Below are 23,218 nucleotides of genomic sequence, written 5' to 3'. Positions count from 1 at the left end.
TGTGACCCCGAAAGTTGCAGCTCACAAAAGGTTATGTCTTCATCTCGTCTAAAGCATCGTTGCTCGACTTACTCGTCCAATTTTGCCGACCACGATAAACAGAATCCGCTCATCAAGGTCGTATGAGGTCGGCCTTAATAAGCGGAGGGACTAACTGTATAGGTCGAAATCTGTCTCAGTACTTAGTGCAAAGTAACATCCCGGGAAGAATCAGCCGAGGTCGATCAAGAGATAGCGACGCTCGTGGTCAAGATGCAAACGATGGTCGATGTCGAGCACCGGAAAAAGAGCTATAACGGCTAGTTTATTAGAATAGGATATTGAAGAGAATATTCCATTGGATATTCTCTGTATATGTACTATTAGGGTTTATCGGGGGTATGTCTCATATAAATAGAAAAAAGGTCAATGAATGTGGGAATGTAATATTCAATTGAGAAGAACACTTTTCAAAAGAAGATTCTCTCTGGCAAAGATACAAACTTTACATTTTCATCAATATTCTCACTCACATTATTTCATACTTTTCCATCAGATCCAAGAATAGTCCAAATATTCTAGGATTTATCTGTCGCTCATCATTGTGAAGAGGAACAATCATCTAATTCATTTATTATTGGGTGAATCACTCCTCCTATTTATTTAAATTTCATTTATTATTATTTATTGCTAGTTAATCCTTCATTACTGTTCATACCCTTTGGAATATTAAATGTATATTACTGTCAATTTCCCACTAACTCGATCGCACGTTATCCGTGCTTTCAAGATCTATATCTAGAGATATTATCATTAACTAGGTTTAAACCTTCATTACTTAAAATAAAATAGTTTAACCGAAAGTTAATACTTTTCGGTCAAACAGGGAGTATTAAGTATGATCAACCGTTAAGAATAGAGATGAATCTTTCATATAACGTATGAATTCACGTGAAATCAGTAACTTTTACTTACACTCTATATCTATTTTAATAAATACACTAATTATCTAATAATATTTTACTATAAATTTAGTTATTACGTTATATATTAATTTGAGATCTTCCTCGCCATCCATATACTTTAAATCTTGAATTCGCATCAGCATACATGATTTTGTACAAATTAACCTTATAAAAAAAATGGTTTTGTACAAATTAATGTGTCTAATTGAGAGCTTGTGAAGTGAAAGGGTCAGAAATACAGAGAGATATCAAGTGTTTCTGAGTCAAAAAGAAAAGAAACTAAAAGACCACGCCTCCAGGTGGTTCTACTACCCACGGGAAAAAATCTCCTCTTTCACTATACCAAACTCAGCAATATATAACTCGAGCTCGACCCGGCATTTCACGTGATCTCTCGTTTCTATCATTCAGATACTTGTCGTAAGAAAAGCTGCGGACGATGGCTGGTAATTACGGGTACGACGGCGGCGTATCTGACCCGCCGCCTACTGACGGAGGATACGGCGGCTCTGGCGGTGATGGATACAGTGGATCGGGCGGAAATGGATACGACGGCTCAGGCACTGGTGGATACGGTGGCTCGGGAGGCACTGGTGGATACGGTGGTTCAGGAGGCAGTGGTGGATATGATAGTTCCAGCGGCGGAGGATATGGTGGCTCCGGTGTCGGTGGACATGGTGATTTTGAAGGCAGTGGATACGGTGGTCCTGGAGGAGGTGGATATGCATCGGGCAACAGAGGGGGATATGGTGGATCGGGCAACGGAGGGGGATATGGTGGATCGAGCAGCAGAGGGGGATATGGTGGATCAGGTGGTGGAAAATATGGTGCGGGAGGGGGTAGTTACGGAGGCAGCACTGGAGGATATGGTAACAGTGATAGAGGCAGTGGAAGAGGAAGTGGAGGATATGGTGGCGGTGGTTCCCATAATCAAGGTACTAGACTATCCTTGTTCCAAATTTTGTAGAATAAATTATCATAAGATATAAATTATGAGTTTAATAAGTTATCATGAGATATATACATGCAAAGGCGTATCTAGGATTTAAGATTGATGGATTCAACCTTCATGGTTTCTAGCATTGAACTCACTATATTTTAAAAATTATGGGTTCAAATCTAAAATTTGTTGCAGTTTAATGAGATTTTACGCTCCGTGTCGGATCCCAGTGCCGAAAGGCTATTTTGTACATTTATGAGATTACTAATTAATGTTTATCAAGAGATTTACCCGTAATATCTTATAGTATACCCGTAGAACTTAAACTCATAAACTGGTCTATATTGAGAATGGTTTCTTATCCATATATGTCGAAATTGACAGGTGGTGGTGGATATCAAGGAGGAGATCGTGGTGGTAGCGGTGGAAGAGGTGGTGGTCGCAGTGGAGGAAGTGGGAGGGATGGTGATTGGCGTTGCCCTAATCCAAGGTAAGGTTTTCAGTATCCTTCTTGATTCTTTTGGAGTTTCTGCTTATTATCATCAACTAGTATTAGAATCAACTAGTATTAGAACCCATGCATCGCATGCAGACAATATCAAAGAATATTAATGATATCAAATATGTTATTTAGCTTCCTTAAGAACAACAACAACAAAAATGGGGTCTGGGGAGAGCAGTGTGTACGCAGACCTTACCCCTACCTTATAGAGATAGAGAGGTTGTTTCCACTAGACCCTCGGCTCAAGGAACAGTGGAAATAAAGCAACAAGTAGCAAGCAATAGTAACAACAATGTATTATGGTAACCACGCGAATGACGTAGCAAATAATAGTAAAGAACTATGAATAAAATAATACAAAAATAGTTCTAGTTCTACCGGTAAGCCTAGGAGGAACACACTACTATCTATCAACCTACAACCCTAATTCTCGACCTCCGCACCTTTCTATCATGGGTCATATCCTCGGTAAGCTGGAGCAATAACACGTCTAGCCTAATTACCTCTCTCCAATACTTCTTAGGTCTACTCATTCCCTTCCTCAAACATGCCATGGACAACCTCTCACACCTCTTGACCGGAGCATCTGTGTCTCTTCTCTTCATGTCCGAACTATCTCATTCTTGATTCCTGTAACTTGTCCTCCGCAGGTGACACTCGTACCTTATCCCTAATAACTTCATTCCTAATATTGTCCTTCCTGGTATGTTCACATCTCCATCTCCACATCCTCATTTCGACTACTTTCAACTTCTGGACATGAGACTTCTTGACGGGCCATCGCTCAGCCCCATACGACAGAGTCAGTCTAACCACTGCTCTGTAAAACTTGCCTTTAAGTTCAGGTGGCACATTCTTATCACACAAAACCTCCTAGGCGAGCCTCCATCTCATCCACCCCGCTCCAATACGATGAGTAACATCCTCGTCAATCTCCCCGTTGCCTTGAATAATAGATCCAAGATACTTGAAAGTATCTCTTTTGGGGACGACTTGAGTACCAATATTCACTTCCACTCCTTCTTCATGCTTCCCATCACTGAACTTGCACTCCAAGCACACAGTTTTTGACCTACTCAACTTGAAACACTTAGACTCCAGCGTCTGTCTCCAAACTTCCAGCCTAGCGTTAACTCCGTCTCGCGTCTCGTCAATCAGGACTATGTCATCATATTGCTTCCTTAAGAATATTAAATCATATTGCTTTAACAAAATTTCAATTGTTGCATTTTTTTCTCAATAAAATGTACCTAATAAGAAAATCTCTATAAATTAAAGGAGGCGCATCATATAGTCATAGAGTAACTTTGAATTATAATTTGTTCCTTTTCTTTTTGTTACTTCCATTATCAAATTATCGATCATATTTTTCAAAAATTTCCAAATGCTCCTATTAATTAAAAACAGGCTAAAAATGTAACCTGCAAGCATTACCCAATAGCAGAATGTACCTCACATTTAGAGAAAGTGAGTCTGCGTTCAATTAACCCCAAATTCATTTTCAAACCTTGCGTTTATCATTGTTTCCCATCTTTTAAAAAACGAAATGAAAACCATTTTTAACCCATTGCTTGTGCATGCTCAAGTTTATTTTTGCCTTTTGCTTAGTGTGTATTGAATTGAAGGCGAGTGACTTAGGTTAGGGGATTCCACGAGTTAAGCTTAAAGCAGAGTTCATTTGCTCAGTTACTTTCAAAGCAGAAGAAAGGAACATGAACCCCATCATAAAACTTGAACCCAAAAAATAGAAAGGAAAGGAGACTCTACATATTTTTAGGTTTAGCTATTCAACAAAAAATTGGATTGGATGGTTGAGCAATCTTTAGTCCCAATTCCTAACTGATCTTATTTTTAGAAGAAAAAAAAACTCTGGAAAAGGGTAAAATTAATTTCTGAGAAAAGTTAACGTTGTAAAATCATTGACTTCAAAGATTGTGCAACTTTGACTTTTATTCTTGTTGCATGAATCTTCAGCATAATCAATTCAAAGAACCCTCAAAGAAGCATTTTACGGTTAATGCTGACAATTCCCAATACTCAACATGAATGATAACCTTGAAATTGAAAATCTATTCTGTGCAACACTGATACACCTAAACAGCCTAGAAAATCACATTAAATATCTGCATGTTTCCTTGTACGTTCTTCAATTGTTGTATTGTAAATCATCAAATACAACCAGAGCAAAGCAAAGAAAAGAAGTTATAGATCTTAGCGGTAATTAACTTGATTGGTCATAGAAGTATTTCAAAACATGCTATTACATGGAGATTCCTTTATACATGTATATTATAAATAGTTGCAAGATGAAAACAGGATCTAACTAAAAGACTTCTATTATTAAAGTCATTCCTACATAAATAAATTATATAGCTCATCGAATAATCTTAAAGAAACAATCTACAAATTAAAAGCTACCAAGGATATCTGATGGTGGTGAGTTTGTTTTTCCTGCTGCCAAAAATAAGTATCATGGAGCTAAAGCATACTGGACATAGTTTCAAATTAAATTTAAAAAAATTAGAGCTGAAAATAATAGAAGTATAATGAAGATTAATTAAGAGAATCATTTAGAGCAAGTTAATCAATTATGAACAATAAATCTTAAGAAGCTAAAAGAGAATTTAGTTTTAGAAGGTTTGAATTCAATACGTGTCTTGAGAAGTTTGTTTTCATGGTCTTCCTCTCGCCATCGCCAATATGTTCTAGATAGTGCCATGCATATTCATGTAAATCTCAACATTGTATGCTTGAAATACACAAGAGAAATTTAAGATAGAAATTGGCAAGAAAATTGCAATTCTTATCGCTGCATAATGAGTGGAAGTTGCGGAACATTGATTTTATCTGTCAATATAGGAGTGTGTATAAGAGGTTATAAAGTTGGTACTTCATTTTAATTCAAATTCCAAAGTCATATCAGTTCGTTACGAACAATTCTTTTTAGTTGAAAACAAGGGTAAAGGGTCAAATTTGCCTATGAACTATGCGAAATGGAACAAATTTGCCGATTTTTGAGGGCTGCGGTTGGTCCTTTAGGGTTAACCCCAGATGGGTTCTAGGTCATGAAGAAATGATTAACAAAGGGATTCTTGAACATAGGGTGTGATTGGTTTTATATCCACAATCCACATTATATCTGCCTAAAGACAACAAGTGGCTATGCTTTTCAAAGTTCAGTGCAACTTTATTTTGATTGCCTTTGTCTTCATTACAAGCTCTAATTATGTCCATATCATTCTATGAAAAACAGCATTTTGTGAATTGATGATCGAAATTGAATCCAGCTTGATGTGTTCTCAATTTCTATGGAGTTTTGTGAAGTATTAGTATGAAAGTTATATTCTCTTGGGTTTAATTAGCTATTCAGTATCTCATTTGAACTATGAAATAATAGCTGTTTTAATTTCCTGTCTGAAATTACTAATTATGGCATATTTGAATGTAGTTGTGGGAACTTGAACTTTGCTAGAAGAGTTGAGTGCAATAAATGTGGTGCACCTTCGCCGGGGGGTAATGATGATCGTGGTAGCAGAGGTGGTAGCGGTTATGGTAGAGGTGGAAGTGGTGGGGGATATGGAAATAATCGAGGGGGAAGGGGTGATAATTATGATAGAGGGAGTGGAGGAAGCAATAGGAATGGCCCGTATGCTGGTAATCAGGGAAGAGCTGATGGTGGTTATGGTCAGGGTCCTCCAGCTGCTCGTCCATCTTATGGAGGCCCTGATAGCAGCTATCCACCACCGTCCAATACTTACGGTGGCAACTCAGACTATGCCCCTGATGCAGTTCCTCCGCCAGCAAGTTACAGTGGTGCACCTCCATCATATCCCCCTTCACATGCTAGTGCTGTTGGCTATGGTCAGAATATACAATCTGACGCACGTGGTGATGGTCGGGGTGGCCCACAAGGAGGATATGATGGGGGATATGGTGGTGGTCCTCGAAAAGAAGTAGGTAGTCATGTCAGTGCTGAGGCTCCAGCGAAGGTCAAGCAGTGTGATGAGCATTGTGGAGATTCTTGTGACAACTCAAGAATATACATCTCAAATTTGCCCCCTGATGTCACCATTGAAGAACTCCAAGAGCTTTTTGGAAGCATTGGACAAGTAATATGAAATTTCTTTTGGTTATGATTTCCGTTTCAGATTTATTTTTTACTGTTAGCAGTACATTATTTTTCTTTATTTCACAACTCCATGTTGTTCATTGTGGTATTGGTTCTTGGAGCATGAAGATAACATATCTGGATACTTAGTATTCTGATGTTTTGTCTTTTACTGATCGTAGAAATATTGCCTTGGCTTTATCATCAGAAGAAGTGATAGATTTTTGTGACTAGCTGGTAGTCTATGCCTTAGAATGATGCTTAATTCCTTTCTCATTAATCTGTAGGTGGCAAGAATCAAGCAAAAACGAGGTTACAAAGACCAGTGGCCTTGGAGCATAAAGATATATACAGATGAAAAAGGAAATAACAAAGGAGATGCAGTATTGTCATATGAAGATCCTTCTGCAGCGCACTCAGCTGGAGGCTTTTTTAATAGTAAAAAACTAGAACGGTTATTGTTTTTTTTGACCTTATGCAGTAAATACCTTACCTGCTAACCATGAATATGTTTACCAGATTATGACGTCAGAGGTTATAAGATCAGTGTTGCAATGGCTGAGAAGTCTGCACCAAAGGATCCTTCAGCGTATGGTTCTGGGTAAGTCACATGATGTTATCCTTTGATCAATCTTCTTTTGAATTAATTACTTTCATTTAACGTGACTTCCAGCTTTTGCTGTTGTTCCTCATTTATGTTAAGAGTGCACATATATCTTTGAATGCCTTGGCATGTATGCAGAGTTAACACGTCTTTAATGAGATTATGGGATTGTCTATGTGCTAGTTGGTACAGTTTGATCGTTTTGTAATTGTCTCTACTTGGTGGAAACCGCCAGTCGTTTGGTTTTTTGTACCATCTTTTTTGCTCTTATCTAAGTACTTTGCTAGTGGTTGGGGTTTTGGACCATTGCTGTAGTATACTTACGTGTGGTGAGGACCATAATAATTTCCAGCTGGTTGAACCAGTATGCCTTGTAAACCATAATTCTTTCATATTAGCCTTGACAAAGCCTAAGCGGCATAACTTTTTAAACAATCATGTTTTTATATTTTTTGAAGAATTTGCAAGATTGAGCAATCATGGATGTCTTTATTACTGGTAATGATTGTCTTTTGTATTACTTGCAGTTATGTTTACATCTAAATAGTTTTTTTCTAATTAATGTTACAAGTATTATTTACAAATTTTCACTTTAGTTACTAGTGATCTTATAACGGCTGGTGACCGGTCCGGGATGAATGCGCCAACCTACATGGGAATTCCTTTTTTTTTTTTTTTGGAGATTCTATAGTGGAGTTCAATTTATTTTTCAAACAGTCAAGTCTAATTTTAAGTCCTAGCTGCTATAAAAATGATGTTTGTAACATTATGCTTAGGTGCAGGTCACACCGAACTGGTTTTAACCCCCTTAGTCTCGCAGAATATGTTCATCACCATGGATTAAACTGGAAGTATCAAGTTGAGGGTGTGTCGTCTTATGTATTATACTTCCTTTACCGAGTGTTTTCAAACGTTTTATCCATTTAACCCTCAGTCTGCCTGCACCTACAAACACTCCTTATTGGTGATCCTGAAGCTTTCGACAGCATCCTAACGTGTTGCTATCAGCTTTAACCGCTCGCCTGGTCCTTCTCTAGCCTCTTGTAATCAATCCCCAACGAAATATCACTTTGTGCTCTTGTTATTAATTTCTTAATTTTTAGCTTAAAGTGGGCGAATTGTCTAATCTATTGGTCTGGTGGTTTCATTATGTTTATGGGTTAGATAATGTGAGGGAGTTAAGTGTTTATTGTGAACTCTGAGGGTGTATATTTGTGTCCGCCTAGAGTAAAATATCTCTAAGAAGATGGTAACGTGGATCCTTTATGCTGACTTTTTTTATTGATTGATAGGGGCCGTGGTCGAGGCGGATATGGTGGTGACCGGCGCAGAGATAACTATGGTTCTGGTCCAGACAGAAACTTTCGTGGTGGAAACCGTTCACGTCCCTACTGAAAATCAGCCAGACAATCTATGTACTAAAAATATGTGGTGGGAGGGTTTTTTAATTAGTTCCATTCCATGATATACTACTCCCTTAGCTGGAGACAAAGAGGTAGGTTGTTCACTCACTCTGAGCAATACCCTTTTTCTCCTTGCTGTCTGCTACTTCAAGGGGTTTCCCCAGATTGAAGCTTTGATTAATGTGAACTATTATGTGAATGTTTTTATAGAGGCGAGTGGATGTTCTGCAAAATGCTGCTAAGGTAGGTTGAAATGTTCAGGTGAGTGCTGCTTCTTTGAAAAATCTAAAATGCTCCATTAATTCAAGCTGATTGATAATGTTTCTGAATGTGTGTGCCTGTACATGCTGGCGTCTTCACATGATGCCAAATTTGATGTTTTGGGTGCATCTAGATTGTGTAGCACTTGCATTTTTCGAGCTATAATTCTCATTTCTATGGTTATTGCTAGTGTCCAGGTCCGAAATGATCATCTAGTTTAGAATCTGTCTTTTTTAGCCAGTACAAAGAATCTCGTATATCTTTTGAGATTGCTGAGCTGGGTTCTCAATCTGTGGCATTCTTGGTAGAGAAAAGAATCAGACTGTGGTTAGTCTTGCATTTTTTACAAGTTCAGAATGGAGTGGAGGAGTTTGAGATTCAGGATTGTCTCTTCCTCTCTATCCACTTCTCTTTTATGGTTTTACATTTCGTAAAATTGTGGTATTGGTAGACTGTTGTTTGTTGACCTAGCTTCCCGTAGTCACAATGGTAGTGACTTGGAAACTTATGGTGAGAACGGAGAAGTAGGATGCTATAGCTGGTGTTTTTAATGAGGACGACTTAGCTCGATCAGGTGTCCAGGAGCTAATTTGATGTTCCTAGGGGTGGCATCTACACAACATTTTTAACGATTTTATCGACCTGAGAAGCCTTTGAAGAAGCATGGACCATGGAGGTGCTGAGTCCCCTCCTGTTGAGCTTTGCTACTGCCTACTAAATGCCCCGGCTATAGGAGTCTATCCGGAGTGGGCAGTATTATTAGTGTCTTAGTGGTCGATCTGTTCTTAATGGTGTACTTGGTTTGGTTCTTTGCTTCCAGAATAAAATGGATCCGATTATCACGAAAGTAGAGATTGGTCGATGAAGTAGGAGGAGGATCATTCTTTTCCTTTCCCTAGCAAAACCAAGCCCAGAGCTGCAGTGATGCGATATTCTTTTTGAAAAGATGCTCGAAATGCCCGACAGTTGAGCCAACGTTTTGCTATTGAGCTTTTTCTTATAGTCGGGGGGGGCGGATTTAGGGGGGGCGAAAGGGGTTCCTTCGCCGAAATATTACACTTTATATAAGGCAAAATCTATTTTGTACCTCTATATATTATGTTTTGAATCCCCTTTGTCACAGCCCAAAAGTATAGTTTAGTGGTTAAGGGGTTTCAAAACCTTTGTAAGGTTATTGGTTCAATTTTCACTAGCTATAATTTTTTCCGACTTTTTTCTTTTTTGAATTCCCTTAGCAAAAATCATGTCTCCGCCACTGCGTGTAGTATGTTAGTAATGGAGATTTTGACAAACGTGTACTAAATACTAACAATGGCTACCCTCTTGTATTTCAAATTCTGAATCCGTTCTCATTTTATTCTATCCATAAATGGTGAAGTTTTATCTAGATAATTTTGCAAATGCAAACTTAGAGGTTTATACGTTTCAGCCATGCATTATTTTACCTGTTCATCTTTTATAATCAAACCGATAATTATAAAAGTATTCAGGGTTCAAATTAAAGTTGAGTTATTATGAAAATGAAAAAGGGCCAAATTTACCGTTGTACTACTTAAAATTGAGCAATTATGTCCTCCGTTAAATTTGGGTGTAATAATATTTCATCGTTAACAAGAACTTTCCTTTTTATCCTTAATTTTAATGGAATAACTTAAAATTTTATTGTCAAAATGAAGGATAAATTTGATACTTTTTTAACAAAATTGAATACGTCGAGTTTAGCCATTTTATGTTAGAGCTTCATGCAACTGCAAATACAAGTTACAAGATGATGTACTAACAGTAAAGCATAGAATGGAACAAAAGTATAAAGGAGGATGAAATTGAGCAATTTTGAATATAATATGGACAAATTTGGACCTTTTGTAAACCCAAAGACATGCCCTGAAATTTGGGCAAACTTGATTGTATGCTCAATGTTATGACAAACTATGAGATCACCGTGAAGGAAGAGCGGGTAAATAAGATACAAAGGGATCAGTAAAATCTAATCACCCTCTATAAGGTGAAAAGAATACCATAATACATCATCGAGACCATAATACATCATCGAGATCAGACAAAATAAAAACAACAATTACAACCTTATTGCGAAGTGAGGTAATTTCATGTTTAAAGTTAACTCCCTTCCCAAAAACATTACAAACTAGCAAATTATCTACCATCTCAAGTATCTAAGTAAAAACTGAGAAAAGCTTGGGCAAGCACACATTATATCAAGTTTGTTAATGAAACTAAAGCAAAACATATGTAACAAACTAATTACTAAAGGTAACCTGTTCCGTATCCTTGAGATTCAACTGCATTTTTACAGGCTTTACCTGTTATTACGTTTATTCTGAGATTGTGTACATGAATTACTAATGTGAGGAAAGCGAGCTATATGGAATCAGGGGTGGCATAATGAAATGAAACTAAACAAGAAGGTAAAAAGTTGTAAACCAACTCTGATTCAACCATTTTTAACACAGCTCATAGCAGAAATCAGCAGACAAAAGAGTAATTTGATGCACTCGTTATGGCCTAGCGGCCTAAACCTTGATGGACAAAGTTACCCATCTATCCAATACCTTTGGATATAAGAAGGTAGCAAGTACTCATAAATGAGAATAGGTAAAACCAAACTGGCATGAATCCTTATTAAAACCAAACCTGGTCACAGCAAAGCACATTTAGAACCAAAAGAATAAGATTTGATCCATAAAGGAGTCTTAATCATTTTCTCTCATCAAAATGCTAGCCATACAAGTATCAACTACCAAGTAAACAAATATTCAGAGGGCAAGTCGCAGAATAAAATATGTATCGCTAAACAAACCGAAACATTTAAACTCAAACTGCAAAACTTAACTCCGTCTATGCTCCAACAGCGTGAAATTGACTTGAACGGTGGATGAAACAACCAAGAAGTTTTAAGCAGTGGTTGCTGATTGAGCGGCCAGCCTTTTCCGTGCCTCCTCGATGATGGACAACTTAATACCTTTACCTTTAGGTAGTGAAACCCATGGCTTAGTACCCTTTCCAAGAGTGAAAACATTACCCAAACGGGTGGCAAATTCATGCCCCAATGCGTCCTGAATGTGGACAGTCTCGAAGCTACCCTTATGCTTCTCCCTGTTCTTGATAACACCGACACGTCCCCTGTTTCTACCTCCGGTAACCATCACAACATTCCCAACATCGAACTTGATGAAATCAACAATCTTATTGGATTCCAGGTCCAGCTTTATGGTATCATTGGCTTTGATGAGAGGATCAGGATAGCGGATTGTTCTTCCGTCGTAAGTGTTCAGGTATGGAATTCCCTTCTGGCCAAACTGAATAGAGCGGACCTTGCAAAGCTTAAACTGCCAAAAGAAAAAAAAATCAAATAAGAGCAGTTTAACACTAATAAACACTTAAGAGGACAGAAAAGAACCTAACACATAAATTCATCACAAAAGCAAAAAGTTAGAATATTAAGCTACCTTGGCTTCCTCGTCCCTGACTGAGTGAAGACGGAATCGGCCCTTGGTGTCATAAAGGAGGCGGAAGTTTTCATTAGTCTTCGGAATTGAAACCACATCTGTGTACAGAAAATAGCATTATTCACTGTCAATGAGCTCAACCGGGCATAATACAAAGGAAAGAAATACAACAAACACCATCTGGTTCTTGAATCATAGACTTCTTTTGACAAATTGACCACCCCTGATTTGAAGATTCACATATCCATCAGATTCCCTCAACTCTAATTTATACAACACTCTGTCCTTTTTGAGAAACAATTCTCTTTTCTACACAACTTTAAGAATTTAAATTCATTTAGATATATAAAGAAATTAAACTTTAGTGTGATGTTTTCACTAGAAAACTAACTTTTCAACCATTGTATCAATATTTTTTTTCAGTGTCTCAATATAATACATAAATCAGATGTTCAAACACTGTAAAAAGCAAAAGACTTTAGTATAAGATGGAATGAAAGGAATATAAGAAAAGATACCAAACCAACAGAAGATGCAGATAAGTGTATTTACCCATGAAACCAGCTGGATAAGTCTTATCAGTCCTAACTTTGGAGTCAACCATAACTTGACGTTGCATCAAAATTGAGATCACCTCTCTGTATGTGAGAGCATATTTCAACCTGTTTCGCAAGATAATGATCAACGGCAAGCATTCCCTTGATTTGTGTGGACCAGAGGATGGCTTGGGAGCCTATAGAAGAAAAACAGAAAAATGTTCAGCTAATACAGCCCCAAATCATCTGATACTACATAGAAAAGACTGACCAAGAGGGTTAACTTACAAATGCTCCACCAAGCTTATCAAGCATCCAATGTTTCGGGGCATTGAGCCTCTTCAGATGTTTCTTCAACCCTCTAGCCTGTACATAAATGTAAACCCAAGTTCAGTAAATAAATCAAGCAATACATTTCCACAATGTAAAGCATCGCAGGGCATGCAATAGTGTGATGTATATAACAGAGCCAGGCAGCCATTTTATGGTCTAAGAAGATAACTAGACACGAACCACAGCAAATTATCTCAAGAAAGAATACTCTTTCATGTACACAAGGTTTGCAGAATTCACGAGCCATAACGAAGGGACAGAATTATAGTGCCCGAACCATTGAATGGGTAAACCCATTTTAAAACTATAAATTAAGTTATGTAAATCATGTACAGGAGTACAGGACAGGTCTCAACCCCATATAAACACTCATCTCTTTGATCTTCCCGAAAAAGATCAGGAAAAGGGCAATGGAACTGAGTACAATACCAAGACAATTAAACGTAAAAATACCGATCAGGACCCTATTACCTTCAAATCACATCTCTATCACAAAACTACATGCAGGTAGATTTAATATCACATAAAGTTTCACAAGCAAAAGATTACAAATACTAATACTATGCCTCAATTAGTTGGCTATATGAATCCTCATTGTCCATGTCGCTCCATTTAAACCCATCTCCGTCCAATACTATAGAAATTACTTTTTTCTAGAACCATCAGTTCCCTACAGTACATCTACAAAAAATTAAACAAGAAATTTTTTGCCTAAACCCATACCTTAAAAAAATGAAGATTAGGCCTATAGAGAAAAAACACAAATGAAACCTTATACAGATGCTTAAATCAAAAAACAATTCACATAATCTATTTCTTGATAACATGAATAACCACAGCAAAATTGAAACAAACCCAATAAGCCCTTCACAAAGAGTTCTATTTTTTCTGCAAACCCATTAATTAAAAAACTGTAATACACACATTTAGGTCTAAGAGAAAATTACCGTGTAACTCTATCTTATAAACATGAAAAAAATGACCTAACAAAAAATAAAATAAAAAAATAAATAAACTGCCTGTTGGTGAGTTTCAGATTTTTCTACAAACCAATTAATTAAAAAACTGTGATATACACATTATAGGTCTAGAAAAAATCCCATGTAACTTAATCCTATAAAACATGAAAAAGAAAATGTACAAACAACAAAACTAAATAAATAGAGGAAAAATAATGCCTGAACTTCATTGCTAAATTACAGATTTTTCTACAAACCCATTAATTAAAAAACTGCAATACAGACATTTTAGGTTAAGAAGAAAAATCCCATGTAACTCTATCCTGCAACACATAAAAAAAAAAAAAAAAAAAGTATAACAAATACTAAGCAAGGCCTAAAAGATCAACAAATAGATATATTTATTATGTATACCAAAAACTAATTAAGTGAAGAAATGGAGTATAGGAAAAACGAACCATTTTGGTGGTGTATGAATTTTCTGTCTTTTTTTCCTGCTTTTCAGTGAAGAAGACGAGAGAGCCACTTAAACCCTAGTTTTTTTGTTTAAGTACTTAACCTTTCTAGCCCTTTATCGCTTAGTTGGGCTGGGCTTTTATTGGGTTATTAATTTGGGCCTCCAACGAAATGATGATTCTCATAAAAGACGTTTTAGAGTAAAATTCACAAATAGCCACTTTTCAGCTCCAGTAAATGAAAAATAGTCCCTTTAATGGAATTCCTAACTTTCAAATTTGTAAAATTTAATGTGTTGTAGAAAATTAAAGACTCATTGTGTATTTGTGGTAACATTATTGTTGGATTTTGTTGAACTTGATTGTTAAAAAGGGCAAAGTAGGTCTATTGATTTTTGAAAATTTTAGATTGAATCCAACTATTAGAAATTGTTAGAATACGTATCAAAATGTTGGTTACCAATTTGAAGTCATTTTGGATTATTTTATACAAATTTGGATGAATGTTAAAGTAAAACCATTTATGTGAAACTTTTAAGGAACTTCTGATTATCCGCAAGGAATTGTAAACAATTTGTTCCAAGGTTATAACACAACTTGTACTTAAGTTGTGACAATCCACGAGAACTCCCATTTAAAGAACAGGACCCTTCTACTATTAGAAATTGTTTAATATTACCCTCCGTTATACTATTGGATCAGAAAAACTCTTACCGTCTTACTATTCAAACACATATACCCTTTCTTTGACGGATTGGACACGTGGGATGCATCCAAGGCTCTTGATCTATTTGGAGCCCGTTTGGCTTAGCTGATTTAGAGTAGCTGATAAGCATTAGGTGCTGAAAAGTACTTTTAAGTGCTGAAACTGATTTAAAAATAAGCAGTTACGTGTTTGGATAAAAGTGCTGAAATTAATAATAAGCAACTAAAGAACTAGGTATACGAAGAGTTTTGTTTTAAAAATAAATATTTTAGGGATAATATTTTGGTCAAACCTAAAGTGCTTATAAGCTGAAATTTGATAAGTTAGGGGAGACCAACTTATGACTTTTGGTTTATAAGCACTTAACTTATAAGCACTTTTAATTTTACCAAACGCGTAAATAAGCCAAAAAGTGATTGTAAGCCAGTTTGACCAGCTTATAAGCTTAGACACACACTCTCTTAGTCTTAAATTAGACTCGACCCGCAACCCGACCCCATTACCCAAGACCCATGACCTAACCCTCTTCTTCTTCCACCTTATCCCCTCCATTTCCTTCATCTTCCACCACCACCTCCCCTTTCACCCGCCACCGCCGCCAAATAAGATTGGAAGTATAGTGGAGATCTGAGACATCCCACATGGTACTACTCAGTCGGATCTTGAAATATCGAAGGATAGGTTGCTACAATTCTAAGGCAATTTTATTGCCAATTTCGCAAATAGAACATCTAAAATTTAGGAATAAACTTACATCGGATGGGAATTTATGTATTCAGTTACAATATTTTATTAGGACCTAGATAGAATTTAGGATTAATGGCCGAATGTCACTGCTTTGTTAAATTATTTTGCTTGCGGAGACCAAAAATTAGCAACATTTATCATCATCTTCAATATGCTGATGAAAATAATTTTTGGTGATTCAAGGAATTAAGACAAAATTTGTGTACAAGAAATAGAAGTGTAAAAAAAACTCCATCAAAAGTTGCCGTGTACAATTTCAGATTACAAATGGCATATATACGTCTATGCTCCCCCGTAGATTCTTAGATAGGGGGCGTACATGTTGGAGTCGATGAAGATGAGGCAGACCATTCGGTTTTGGACGTGAGGGTTTGAGGTGATAATTTGGGCCTAATTGTTGTGCTAACAATGCTACACAATTGGGCCTGGTCACCCGGCCCACTTATGGGTCTGCCCTGTCCAGAATATAGTGTATAGCACATGCTACACTATATTTTAGTTATTTTTCCCATACCTTTGTATTTAATTATTTTGCTCCATCCTTGTATTTCTTTTATGTACAACTTTATCCTAGCTAATAGGACATTGCCACTTGGCAATATAGGATGTTGCCCTAAAAAATTCCTTCTGTATATAAGTTGGGATTGTACACTTAATAAGACACGATTCTTCATTGAATATACAAAGCAGAAATCTACAATTCTTTCATGGTATCAGAGCAGGTTTAATTCTGCTATTTTTTCTGCTTTCTCAGTCATAAATCAGTTTTTCTTCTTCTCTTAATCTTATCTGCTATGAGTATTTCACCAGAGTCGGCTGATACTCTAGCTTCTACTTCTGCTGCCACCACTAATATTCCTGCACCTACAGTTACCATTGCTTCAGGAGTGATTGACTCTACTCACCCTTACTACCTTCATCCTTCTGACTATCCAGGGATGAACCTTGTGTCCTCAGCTTTTGATGGCAAAGGATATGGAGGTTGGAGAAGGGCAGTTATCATTGCCTTGTTTGCAAAGAACAAGCTGGGATTTATCGATGGTACTCTTATTATCCCTAAGGCTGATTCTGCAATCCAGCAGGCCTGGGGTAGATGTAATGATATAGTACTTTCATGGCTTCTCAACTCCTTGTCCAAAGAGATAGCTGAAAGTGTGCTCTATTCACAGAGTGCAAAAGATTTGTGGAGTGACCTGGAAGACAGATTTGGACAGGCAAATGGAGCAAAGTTGTTCCAATTACAAAAGGAATTAAGTTTAGTAGTGTAAGGTAATTCAAGTGTATCAACTTACTTCACCAAAATGAAAAGCCTATGGGATGAACTAGATGCACTTAATACATTTTCTGCTTGTGAGTGTGAGTGTGAGTGTGGTGCAAAAGTCAAAAGCTTGAAAGCACACCAAGATGAGAGACTATTGCAGTTCCTAATGGGACTAAATGATATATTTATTGGGGTAAGGAGTAACATTTTATTGTCATCACCTTTACCTTCCATTGGACAGGCATACTCTCTCGTGATTCAAGATGAGAAACAGAGGGAGATACATGCTACCCCTGCATACTCAGGGGAATCTGCCTCATTCATTGCTACAAACCAACCAGGAAATTTCAGAAAATTTAATGAGAACAGGATGCAGAAAACAAGTTTTGAATCTAAGAAATATTTAGGAATTTGTTCCTATTGCAAAAAACCTGGACATAGCATACATAAGTGTTATAGAATTCATGGGTTTCCAGCTGATTTCAAGTTCACAAGGGAGAAAAGATTTCAAGGAGGTGCCCAGGCAAACAAAGCTTCTTTTTCGAATGAAGAAAATGAACAGAGAAGTGCATCAGGAGTTCAGAATCTCACCAAGGAAAATGTGGCTGAGCTGCTGCAGCTTCTTCAGCAAGTGAAAGTGGGACAAAACAGTACAGAAACCTCTGATGTTGCAGCAAATGTGAGCTATGCTGGTATGACCAATTTATTTGAAGATTTAGCCTGTTTAATTCAAATCAATGATGAATCTTGGATATTGGATAGTGGAGCAACAGAACATATGTCTTTCAACAAAGATTTTTTTTTACAGATTTAAAAAACTTGGCTAAACCTCTCATGGTAAAACTCCCAAACTCTTACAGAGTTCAGGTCACTCATTCAGGAACTATTTCTCTTTTGCCTAATCTGATTCTTCGAAATGTTCTTTACATTCCATCCTTCAAATATAATATGTTGTCTGTGCACAAGTTGTGTAGACAACTCAAGCAATATATTTTATTCACACCTTTTTCATGTTTTCTACTACAAGGCCCTTCAGTGAAGAGCCCACTGGAGATTGGTAGAGAGGAAGGGGGCCTCTACATTCTCAGATCCAGACATACAACACCAGTGTCTAAGAGTTCACCTAAGTTTAGAAGTGTTTTTATTCCAAGAAGGAATTCTGTTTCCAATCATAGTTTGCATTCATGTTTTAGTTTTTCTGATTCAATTGTAAAAGAGAAGCTATGGCACTACAGATTAGGCCATATGCCCTTTAGCAATATGAAAAATGTTTCATCAGTTTCTATATCCAAGTGTTCTAAATTCTCCACTCCATGTGTTATTTGTCCTATGGCAAGGCAGTCCAAACTTCCTTTTCCCTCTAGTTCTATTTCTACTAAGAAAGTGTTTGAATTAATTCATGTGGATACCTGGGGATCATACAATAGTGCTACATATGATGGCTTTAAATATTTTCTTACAATTTTTGATGACTTCAGTAGAGGCACATGGACCTACCTACTAACCAACAAATCCAATGCATTCACTATTCTAAAAGGTTTTATAACTATGGTAGAAAGACAGTTTAACAGCAAGGTGAAAATTATAAGGTCAGATAATGCTTTTGAATTGGGAAGTGGTAAAATTCAATCAGAATTTTTTGAGTCACTAGGTATTATTCATCAAACCACTTGTGTGTCCACACCACAACAAAATGGAGTGGTGGAGAGAAAGCATAGGCATCTTTTAGAGACATCTAGAGCCTTGTTATACCAATCACACCTGCCTACATCATACTGGGGTGACTGCCTTCTTATAGCAACCTATTTGATCAACAGATTTCCTTCAAGTGTCTTAAAGCTTAAGACTCGTTATGAAGTTCTTTTTTCAAGCAAGCCAAAGTACTCTAACCTTAGATGTTTTGGGTGTTTATGTTTTGCTTCTACTGTCTCAAATCAAAGAACTAAGTTTGAACCAAGGGCTATACCTTGTGTGTTCTTAGGTTATCCTCATGGAAAGAAGGGTTACAAAGTGTTGAACCTCAAGAATTTGAAGCCTTTCATTTCTAGAGATGTTGTATTTCATGAAGAATTCTTTCCATTTGCGTCTATTAAGTCTAATTCTTCTTCTGAGATTTCTTTACCCACTGCTCCAGTTTCTGCAAGTCATCAGACTCCTGAACCTTTACCTTTTGCTATCAGACCTCACACTAAAACTTCCAAAGAGGCTACTGAATCATCACGTGACTTTTGTTCTTCCCCCATTTCTTCAAATCATCCTAGTTCACCTATTCCCTCTGTCTCTCCTTCTAGTTTCTCTCCAGATTCTCCAGTAACATCTAATCAACCACATACATCTGCACCAGTTTTTCCTTCTTTGGATTCTGATTCTACGATCGATGTTCTTATTAGGAAGTCTACCCGACCACACACAACTCCATCTTATCTCAAGGATTTTATCTGTAATGCACTCCAACTCACAGATGTTAGCAACTCTTACTTTCTCACACCAGTTAAACCTACTTATATATCTTTCAGTGGAATATCTTCTACCAATCAACATATGCTAAACACATTGTCCAATATACAAGAACCTACGGACTATTTACAGGCAACACATCACCCAGGGTGGAAAGAAGCAATGAATAAAGAGATTGAGGCACTTGAACTTAATAAGACTTGGGAAGTGGTTGAATTACCACCCGGGAAGAAATCTTTACCATGCAAATGGGTGTATAAGGTTAAACACCATTCAGATGGGAGTGTGGAAAGACTAAAGGCAAGATTGGTCATTAGAGGAGACATACAAAAAGAGGGAATAGACTTCAATGAAACTTTTTCACCTGTGGTGAAGATGACCACAATCAGATGCATACTGGCCACTGCCGTAAAGAAAGGATGGGGTTTATACCAGCTAGATGTGAATAACGCTTTCCTACATGGAGATCTAAATGAAGAAGTGTACATGAAATTTCCACCCGGGGTTGTACCTACTTCACCTACTCATGCATGCAAGCTAAAGAAATCAATTTATGGGCTACGATAAGCATCTCATCAATGGTATGCTAAACTTACAACTGCTTTGAATTTTAAGGGATTCACTCACTCATTCAACGACTATTCTTTGTTCTTTAAAAGGTCAGATTCTTCCATTTCTATAGTGGCTATCTACGTGGATGATATACTCTTGACAAGAAATGACACTACAGAACTACATGCTTTGAAAGAATTTCTCAATCAAGAGTTCAAAATTAAAGATCTCGGGGACTTACATTTTTTTCTAGGCATGGAAGTTGTCCGAGAAACAGATGGACTCCTCCTTTCTCAACGCAAATTCACTTTAGACCTTCTCCAAGAATTTGACTCTCTGCACTTGTCACATGTTTCTTCTCCACTCGATTCATCTACTCGGTTGTCTACTCACACAGGGGAACCAGTGAAGGATCCCACCTTGTATCGTCATCTCCTTGGAAAACTTAACTACCTCACTCACACTCGCCCAGACTTATCCTTCACTGTCCAGCACCTCAGCCAGTATATGCAGAACCCTCGACAACCACACCTAGATGCAGCAATCCGTGTGCTTCGCTATCTGCTCAAAGATCCTGGGCTTGGGCTTTTTATGTCTGTTTCCTCCTCCTTCAAGCTCCTCGCTTTTTGTGACTCCGATTGGGCCACCTGCCCGGACTCGAGGAAGTTAGTCAGTGGTTTTTACATTTCCCTTGGTACCTCTCCGATCTCTTGGAAGTCCAAGAAGCAAACTTCCATCTTGCTTAGTTCCACCGAAGCAGAATACAGATCTATACGGCGAGTGGTTGCAGAGCTCTCATGGTTGGTCCGTATTTTTGAGGATTTGTCAATTCCTATCTCTCTTCCAGTCCCTTTTCACTCTGATAGCCAAGCAGCAATTCACATAGCAAAAAACCCTATTTTTCACGAACGGACGAAGCACGTTGAAATCGATTGTCATTTTGTACGCGACCAATACCTAGCTGGGCTGATTTCGTTAACCTTTGTTCGATCTTCTGCCTAGTTGGCAGATCTCTTCACCAAACCACTCACCGAACCTCTTCATCGTGATCATTTGGGCAAGTTGGGTGTGTTTTCTACCCCCTCCAACTTGAAGGGGGGTGTTGGAGTCGATGAAGATGAGGCAGACCATTCGGTTTTGGATGTGAGGGTTTGAGGTGATAATTTGGGCCTAATTGTTGGGCTAACAATGCTACACAATTGGGCCTGGTCACCCGGCCCACTTATGGGTCTGCCCTGTCCAGAATATAGTGTATAACACATGCTAAACTATATTTTAGTTATTTTTCCCATACCTTTGTATTTAATTATTTTGCTCCATCCTTGTATTTCTTTTATGTACAACTTTATCCTAGCTAATAGGACATTGCCACTTGGCAATATAGGATGTTGCCCTAAAACATTCCTTCTGTATATAAGTTGGGATTGTACACTTAATAAGACACGATTCTTCATTGAATATACAAAGCAGAAATCTACAATTCTTTCAGTACATAGGTCGGTTTCGTTCGGATTTTATAATTACCAAACCAAACCAATTGTGTCGGGTTATTGAATATAAAAATCAAACCAAACCAATAAAAGTCGGGTTTTTCACTCTCGGATTTTCGGGTTATTCGGAGTTTTTTTTCCGGTAAAATCTTCGTAGAACAAAACATATAAATTGTGCTCAAAATATTTCTTTATTCCTAGTAAGATGCAACTATATAAAGTATTTTCCAAGAAAATAATACAAAATGTGAGATATGTCATGGCATTATCCTAAAATATTCAACAATAAAGACAATAAAATTATGTACTATAAATATTGCTAATTAAAAAGCCATAATAAAAATAAACATAATCTAAAAGTATTAAGTCATGCTAAAATAAGTAGACTAATAAGAAAATATTAATTACATGATTAAACGCTAAAGAAAAAATAAAAATAGGTTATGCATTTTTATCTGAATTATTGCAAAACAAAAAATAGATATTCAATACATTCTCGTTCGTAGTATTGAATCGAATGTCTTTTATTAGCATTAGTATTGATTGTTTTGGTTTAGGCTTTTGTTAGCACTATTTAATTTACTAAAGTTAATGGCTATAAAACTTATTGAAACATTCAAAAGTTCTAAGTCCAACCTTGAAATAATACCTCAAAAGATAAAATTATGAAATCTTTTAAGAAATATTTATAAATTACGTCATAATAATTATATTTATATATTAAATATATCTAAAATTTCTATATATGTAATGTCGGGTTGGTTTGGTTTCGGTTTGACTTTCTTTAGTTAAAACCAAGCCAAACCAATTATGGTCGGGTTTTTTTTTCCAATACCAAACCAAATCAAACCAAACCATAATCGCGTTTTTTTTCTCGATTTGACTCGAATTATCGGGTTGGTGCGGTTTGTCGGTTTCCTTTGTACACCCCTATTCTTAGAAATTCAGATTATTAAAAGAAAATACATTAGCAATTTTGACTGATAAATTAACAAGTTAGTACCTCAAACATTATAAGCCACAGAATGGGCCCCATTCCAAGTGAAGTGGCGGTGGAAGATAAGGGGATAAGGTGGAAGAAAAAGAGGATTAGGTTATGGGTTTTGGGTCTTGGTTAGTTGGTCGGGCCGGGTCTAATGTAAGACCAGACAGATCAAGAGCCTTGGATGTATGCCACGTGTCCAGTCCGTTAAAGAAAAGGTATATGTATTTGAATAGTAAGACTGTAAGAGTTCTTTTAATCCAATAGTATAACGGAGGATAATTTTAAATATTTTTTGATAGTATAGAAATATTTCAGGACCTTTTCCGTTTAAAGAAACTGTTATTCACCACATCTAAAGAAAGCTTCTAATGCTATTCTTATTCCCTAGTAACTATGAATGAGGAACATCAACTTCATTCTTATTGACTTTTGAGGACCGGAAGAAATTGTTAAAACTTTATAAGAAAAAGTCTCTGGGGTCGAGAGTTATGCCACTTTCGGCACTTAC

The 23,218-nt window shown here is 37.0% G+C and overlaps 3 protein-coding genes across 5 annotated transcripts; 2 read left to right on the top strand and 1 right to left on the bottom strand.

Moving 5' to 3' along the window:
- The first annotated feature begins 1,203 nt into the window (after nucleotides 1–1,203).
- LOC104232906 (transcription initiation factor TFIID subunit 15b-like) lies at nucleotides 1,204–9,971 on the top strand. 3 transcript variants are annotated; one of them, XR_011405586.1, is made up of 8 exons: nucleotides 1,204–1,879; nucleotides 2,269–2,374; nucleotides 5,835–6,495; nucleotides 6,782–6,932; nucleotides 7,014–7,095; nucleotides 8,391–8,593; nucleotides 8,712–9,438; nucleotides 9,583–9,971. XR_011405586.1 is itself a non-coding variant. In XM_009786190.2 (6 exons), the coding sequence occupies exons 1-6, from the start codon at nucleotides 1,384–1,386 to the stop codon at nucleotides 8,491–8,493; spliced, it is 1,599 nt and encodes a 532-aa protein (XP_009784492.1). In that variant the 5' UTR covers nucleotides 1,204–1,383; the 3' UTR covers nucleotides 8,494–9,971. The 3 variants fall into 3 exon arrangements, 1 of the variants encoding a protein (XP_009784492.1); XR_712482.2 differs by having other exon boundaries at nucleotides 8,712–9,971; XM_009786190.2 differs by having other exon boundaries at nucleotides 8,391–9,971.
- Nucleotides 9,972–11,376: 1,405 nt separating this feature from the next.
- Nucleotides 11,377–14,603, bottom strand: LOC104232907 (small ribosomal subunit protein eS4-like). Its single transcript, XM_009786191.2, has 5 exons — nucleotides 14,516–14,603; nucleotides 13,054–13,131; nucleotides 12,782–12,962; nucleotides 12,230–12,327; nucleotides 11,377–12,109 (listed from the first exon to the last, which is right to left on the bottom strand). Exons 1-5 carry the CDS (start codon nucleotides 14,516–14,518, stop codon nucleotides 11,675–11,677), a joined length of 795 nt encoding a protein of 264 aa, XP_009784493.1. The 5' UTR covers nucleotides 14,519–14,603; the 3' UTR covers nucleotides 11,377–11,674.
- A 2,156-nt stretch (nucleotides 14,604–16,759) lies between these two features.
- On the top strand, nucleotides 16,760–17,233 carry LOC138886218 (uncharacterized). Its single transcript, XM_070167272.1, has one exon. It carries the CDS (start codon nucleotides 16,760–16,762, stop codon nucleotides 17,231–17,233), a length of 474 nt encoding a protein of 157 aa, XP_070023373.1.
- The last annotated feature ends 5,985 nt before the right edge of the window (nucleotides 17,234–23,218 follow it).

Source organism: Nicotiana sylvestris, chromosome 2 (assembly GCF_000393655.2).
Source record: "Nicotiana sylvestris chromosome 2, ASM39365v2, whole genome shotgun sequence".
Classification (NCBI taxonomy): domain Eukaryota; kingdom Viridiplantae; phylum Streptophyta; class Magnoliopsida; order Solanales; family Solanaceae; genus Nicotiana; species Nicotiana sylvestris.
This window is presented reverse-complemented; position numbering and strand designations above follow the sequence as displayed.

What these genes read in the sequence shown, in the direction of transcription:
- LOC104232906 (XM_009786190.2), top strand. Translation starts at nt 1,384, where the DNA reads ATGGCTGGTAATTACGGGTACGACGGCGGCGTATCTGACCCGCCGCCT. An exon ending in AGCTGGAGGCTTTTTTAATA is followed by an intron (nt 6,933 to 7,013) that starts GTAAAAAACTAG and finishes TATGTTTACCAG; the next exon opens with ATTATGACGTCAGAGGTTAT. An exon ending in CCTTCAGCGTATGGTTCTGG is followed by an intron (nt 7,096 to 8,390) that starts GTAAGTCACATG and finishes ATTGATTGATAG; the next exon opens with GGGCCGTGGTCGAGGCGGAT.
- LOC104232907 (XM_009786191.2), bottom strand. An exon ending in ATAAGCTTGGTGGAGCATTT is followed by an intron (nt 12,963 to 13,053) that starts GTAAGTTAACCC and finishes TTTCTTCTATAG; the next exon opens with GCTCCCAAGCCATCCTCTGG. An exon ending in TTATCCAGCTGGTTTCATGG is followed by an intron (nt 12,328 to 12,781) that starts GTAAATACACTT and finishes TTCTGTACACAG; the next exon opens with ATGTGGTTTCAATTCCGAAG.
- LOC138886218 (XM_070167272.1), top strand. Translation starts at nt 16,760, where the DNA reads ATGAGTATTTCACCAGAGTCGGCTGATACTCTAGCTTCTACTTCTGCT.